The sequence below is a fragment of the Phoca vitulina genome, unplaced genomic scaffold, assembly GCF_004348235.1.
Source record: "Phoca vitulina isolate PV1807 unplaced genomic scaffold, GSC_HSeal_1.0 scaffold4, whole genome shotgun sequence".
NCBI lineage: Eukaryota > Metazoa > Chordata > Mammalia > Carnivora > Phocidae > Phoca > Phoca vitulina.
Window position 1 is genome coordinate 82,071,057 of NW_022589707.1, and position 6,334 is coordinate 82,077,390.

The 6,334-nt window shown below is 38.7% G+C and overlaps 1 protein-coding gene across 2 annotated transcripts in view; it reads left to right on the plus strand.

Annotated features, from left to right (window-relative positions):
• Nucleotides 1-6,334, plus strand: part of BCAP29 (B cell receptor associated protein 29) — a 49,515-nt gene that overhangs the window by 39,950 nt on the left and 3,231 nt on the right. For both annotated transcript variants that reach the window (XM_032402381.1, XM_032402382.1), the window contains exon 7: nucleotides 2,190-2,290. In XM_032402381.1, coding sequence (XP_032258272.1) covers nucleotides 2,190-2,290 — 101 coding nt within the window. The remainder of the gene's footprint in view (nucleotides 1-2,189; nucleotides 2,291-6,334) is intronic.

A 6,334-nucleotide genomic window follows, 5' to 3' on the forward strand; every position in this document is an offset into this window, starting at 1 on the left:
GTATAATTTAAAATTCAGTTTTTCAGTTACACTAACCACATTTCAAGTGCTTAATAGCTGCTTTTGGCTAGTGGCTGCCATATTACACAACACAGATGTTCTACATCTGCATTGTCCAGTAAATGTTCTACAGTATAGGAGTTTAATTTGACAACATTGTCTAGAAAGTGCTTATACAAAAGCCACTTTAGTTGAAAGTGACTTATATATAAAAATGCCCATATGGTGGCTTTTCAAGAGGAAAGGTAACCAGATTGTTTATAAATAGAGCCTATAATTTCATTCCATTGTGCCTAAAAAGTGACTCTTAATTTATAAATCCCACTTTCTTTTACTAAAACTTCTACCCTAAAAGATTTACAAATGCAGAATTTCTTAAGACTACATATGCAGAATTATATGTAGAGTTCGTTCAAGAGTCCCAGAATTTTTCCAGTCCATCTTGTGCTGATCTTCCTTTCTATACATTTGCTCACTAACTTCTCCATAATGTGCTGACTTAAATGTTTATGACATATATGTATATTTTTTAAACTTCTATCTAATCTTCTGTCTTAGACTGTAGCTCCTTGGTAGACAGAGGCTAATATAGAGCCATTTTTGTGTGTCATATTGAGGTAAAGCCTTTAAGTGTCACACACCCCTATAGTTTTCAACTTTGTATAAGAAAGTGATTATCTTTGCTTTGAAGGAAATATGGCCAATCATCCCTTGGTGAGAATGATAAAATATTTTTTTCTCCCTCAATTTTTTTCAAAAGCATACCCTTCTAATAAATTCTACACTGTAATGCTTGAATCCAGGATGAATCAGGGAAAAGTTAGGAAGAGCCTAGAACATCTTATGCCAGAAAGTAGAGTACTCAAAAAATGATAGGGGCCTAGTCAGAAGATGTAAGAGGCAGCCTGACAGCATTCCCACTAGCCGTATCTGGGAGGAATTAAGTATAATAATGAATTATAAACTGTTGAAAAAGTAAGAACTTATGAGTTCATACTGATGATATATGAATTAATAGATAGTTGGATGGATGGATAAGAAAGGTAGGCCCTTGTTTATAGTAGAATGCTGACTGATAAATGTGGATGAAATGGTGAAGTTGGAAAATCACCATTGTGCAACCATCACAATAAAGATTGGTTTAGGCAAGAATTATCAGTGGATGCTAACTATAAGGGGAAAGTTTTGACAAGGAGCAAGATACTTACATAGTCTCGTCTTCCCACATACTGCTTCTTAGTTATAAGGAAGAAAATAAGTTTAAAATGGAAAAACCCGTGAGAGGCAGATTGGCCTCTGATTGTGATACCTTGACAGACATTCAGCATCACTTATGTCATATTTGTATGTAAGTCGGATGCATAACCTGAATTTAATCATGAGGAAACATCAGACAAAACCAAAATGAAAAACATTCCATTTAAAAAAAAATGACCTGTATTCTTTGAAATGTCAGTGTTGCGAAAGGGGAGAGGAATGCAGGGGGAAGGCTGAGGAACTATTTCAGATTAAAGGAAACCAAAGAAACATGACAATTTAATGTTAATCTTTGATCTAGGGCTGGATCTAGACTCGAAAAAAAATGATAGAAAGGACATAATTGGGACAGTAGCCAAGATTGGAACATGAATGGTAGGTTAGATAAAAAGTATTATATTGATGTTAAATTGCCTACATTTGCGGGCGCCTGGGTGGCTCAGTTGGTTAAGCGACTGCCTTCGGCTCAGGTCATGATCCTGGAGTCCCTGGATCGAGTCCCGCATCAGGCTCCCTGCTCGGCAGGGGGTCTGCTTCTCCCTCTGACCCTAACCCCTCTCATGCTCTCTGTCTCTCATTCTCTCTCTCTCAAATAAATAAATAAAATCTTTAAAAAAAAAAAAAAAAAAAAAAAAATTGCCTACATTTGCTAACGATGCTGTGGTTATGTTAGAGAACACCTTTGTTCTTAGGAAATACACAAGTATTAAGGAGTAAAGGGGCATGAAGTCTGTAACTTATACTCAAATGGTTCAAGAAAATAATTGTGCGTGTGTGGAGAGAAAATACAGTAACAAATGTACCACATCTTAACAGTTGGTGAATTTGAGCAAGAGCTACAAAGGAGTTTTCTATTTAAGTCTTGCAACTTTTCTGTAAATTTAAAATTATTTCAAAATAAAAATTTAAAAATTCTATTCCATGTTTTCTAGCCCTCTCTAAGGCACAGAATGATGTGATGACAATGAGAATGCAATCAGAGCAACTTTCAAAAGAATACGACCGACTCCTGAAAGAACACGCAGAACTTCAGGTGGGTGACCTCAACTTTGGGGATCTAAGTTTTTTGAAATAATAATTACTGAGTAATTATTTGGGTTATTTGCCCTTCCCAAATCAAAAGGATGCACTCAGTCCTGGCTTCTTAAAAATGATTAAGGAAACCAGATTTTTACCTAGATGGTGAAGATGAGGACATTGCATGAAAATACAAGACAGTCATAGCATAGAGAATTACTGACATGCTAACATACAGCGTTCTAGTTTTAGTGAAATTTTAAGCCAAAGAATTGAGCCACAAAAGTGACAGCATTGAAAAACAGACTGGTTCTGTAAACATTTCATTTTGCCATTGGCAGTGTTTGCTCTATTCGTGACAAAATATAAGGTCAAAATTTGAAGTCCCACCTCACACTACTTCTGTCCCAGTGTTTTAGACATCTTGGGTCAAAACCTATGGCATTCAAATACATGATTTGCCTCCAACATGGATTTAAAGACAGAAATGGAAAAAACCTTTTTGTTATTAAAGTCACAGAGTCAAGGGCTATCTATAGGTTTTCTTTCTCTTCCCCTCCAGCCCAGCAAGAGCCCGTGGCCTGCATTCATCCATGCTAAATGTGACTATCGCTTCCCTCTTAATTTGGCAGCCCCTAATCTGAATTGATTTCCCAGCCACACTTTGACCACAGGTGGGGAGAATTTGGGGGAAAGACCATTCCAGAGGCAGTCCTGCCCCCCCCAGTTCCTCCTGAGATGAGAGGCTGTGCTCTGCTGCTTTCAGTTTGGGTTTATCCTGAGAATTTGGCAGCTTTTGTGGCTTTCAATCAGGGCTTTTTAGCAATTACAGCTCTATAGTTATTTCACTATAGGAGAAGCCCTGGTCCCAGGACTCATTTGTGTCTTACTGGTCATTGTATCTCCAGGGTCTTGCACTGTGCCTGGCAAAAGGCAGGCAGGTACTATACTGATAGACTTTAGAGTCAGACCGACCTGGAATAACTCAAACTCTCATACTAACTAACTTTATGATCCAAGCAAGTTATGTTACCCCTCTGCAGCTCACTTTTCTTCATCTGTAAAATCAGAATAATAATAACACCTGGCCCACTGGGTTTTCAGTAGAATTAAATAGAATGTGTAGGGTACTTAGCGTTGTGCCTGGCTGGTAGGAGACACTCAAGAAATGATACCTATTAGAATTATCATTGTCATCATCAGCATACATGCCTCTGTAGAACTTGTGCTGGAAGAATGACTTATTCTCAACCGGCCACTTTAGCCTTGATTTAGAGCCAGCCAAGAAGCAATCCAAAACACATTTGTAATCTAGTATCCTAGCTGAGTTGCATGTTTAAGTTAACTAACCTACTTTGACAATAGGGCAGTCCAGAGAAGGGCAGATACCCTGTGTGCTCAAACCTAGGACACCAAGAGCTCAGTTCACATGTTCTAGAGTAGGTAGTTAGATGTTCAGCAAGACCACCCTTTCCCCATCTCTGAAACACAGGTCCTGAAATTGCTGACTTCACCATGGCCTGATGAGAATTACTCCAGAGCATGCTTCAAGATCCACCATGGAAAGTGAAGGAATACTTCAGAAGCCTTTGGCCTAAAAATAGAACTTTTTCTCCCTTCCATTGGTGAGGTCAGGGTATACTCAAAAGGATGAGTGTCTCCCTGAATGGAGAAAAAAGAAGCAGGAACATTCCCTCATTTTCTTATGGCCAGTGGCCATCACTGAATGTCCCCGTTGTGGTAACAGCTAATGATCTCTTAATCCCTGAAGAGTATATGTGACAGTGAGACTCCCTCAACCCATTTTCTTTCCCCTCCCAGAAACCCCTTCTGTTGGGAGCTTATGCATTCTTGATAACAGATGTTAAAAAGTTGTTCGGAGTAACTCCTTCCCCAGAAAGAAGTTGTTACACCTGTTTCTTTGAAAAATGACGTGTCCCGGAAATGCCAAGTGCCACACTGAGAGTTGGGCCTTGATCACCAGTGCATTTACTTTCTTCTTTTATTTTTGAGATATGTAATGGGTGACATTTATTGAAGATGTGCCCTGGACCAAGCACTTCATTAATGGCTTCATATATGTTACTCTGTTTACTGTCATCATAGTCCACTAAGTTAAAATATTTTAATACCCAATTTTGTGCATGAGGAAAACAAGACCCAGAGGTGTTATATAATGTACCTAAAGTCACTGAACTAAAAATTGGTAGGATTCAAAGCTGGATTCAAAAATCAGGAAATTTTTCTCCAGATCCCCCATCATTAAGAACTTTGCTGCTCGGCCTGTTCTGGTCATTGGACTGTGTTCTTGGATCCATTGTCTTCCTACTTCTGCTCTACTTGATCTCAGAGGGCTACATTTCCCAGCCCCCCGGCTCTCTTCTGGGGAGGTTCCGCAATGGGAGGCACCAGTAGGAGACTGAAGGCAAGAGGGACAAAGCCAGGGATTTTTCCCACTCTCTCTGTTTCAGGTGGCATCTGCAGCAGCCCCATTTCTTTCCATGGTCCCAGTACCCACAAGGCAACTTCCACATGGTGACCCTAGCTCCTGGGTCCATGACACTATCTCCTCCCTTGTCCCTCCAGCCCAAAGAGTGGTGGTGGTTCTGTGCTAATCATTGAGGTGTCTTACCACACTGCCCCATGTGTCTACTCTTTCATCACCTGTAAAACCAATTTCCCATAATAAATATCTGTTTGAAGAAAAAAAGACCTCTCAGCTCCATAGTTTGCCAGTTCTGTAAACCTCGGGTGGATGCTTTGACATCCATGCACCTTGGCTGCTTCATTACTTAAATGAGGGTTATAATACCTTGTGAGCATTAAACCAGATCCTATACAGTACAAGAAGGCACTTTAAATATTTTTAAACAAGAAAAGCTCTATGTTCCCATAAGATGCTAGTAGTTATTTCTTGATTGGACACATTTTTTCCCACTCACCCTCCATTGTCCATTGTGAGACCTTGTAGAAGATTCTGAGATTTAAGTGTCATTAAATGACTACCATTTTCTTAAAAGCGACTCATACACTTTGATATTCACCTTCTGAACTCTACTTAAGAAGCAAAAAAATTGCTGTAGACCGTCTATAGTAAAAAGCTGTATCAACTTGCGTTTCATGAATTTTACTTCTGTTGTCAAACCAACCTTAATAATTGAATTTTATCTTTAAAGTTCCTTGGGAAACTGAGCTTTCTCAATTTTGCACAGTTGATTTACTTTAAATAAAATAACCATAAAATGACCATTAAACTATTAAGGAAATAAAGATGAAAGAGGGGAAAGCTGGTTTCCTTACCATAAATGAATCCCACTTTGCATTTTTAAAATCTGTTTGGATTTCCCCATCTGATCCCCTCCCTGTTATAAGCACTAAATAAATATTAGAAAACAATCCCATCGGGATACAGTCTTTGCCTTTCCTTGTTTGCCCTGGCTCTCTTCTAGAAAAGAAAAAGCAAAACTAACTGAGGATTATGGGCAGCACAAAGCCATCAGCACTTGCCAGTTTTCAGATTTCATTTTGGAAAATCACCCTTCACTTACGGGACTTACCCAGAATAACAGCTCCATTAAAGCAGTGATTTTTTTTTTTAATCTTCATGTCCACTTTTATTTTGGATAAGTACAAGATTATTTCCTTGTTTTTAATTGAAGTATAATTAATATACAGGGTTATATTAGTCTCACACATACAATATAATGATTCAACAATTCTGTACATTTCTCAGGGCTCATCACAAGTGTACTCTTAATCCCCATCACCTGTTTCACCCATCCCCCCACCCAGCTCCCCTCTGGCAACCACTGGTTTGTTCTCTGTATTTAAGAGTCTTTATTTTTGTTTGTCTCTTTTTTACTTTGTGCATTTGTTTTGTTTCTCAAATTCCACATATAAGTGAAATCATACGGTGTTTGTCTTTCCCTATCTAACTTATTTTGCTTAGCATTATATTCTGTAGCTCCACCTATGTTGTTGCAAATGGCAAGATTTTGTTCTTTTTCATGGCTGAGTAATGTTCCCTTACACACACACACACACACACACACACACACAC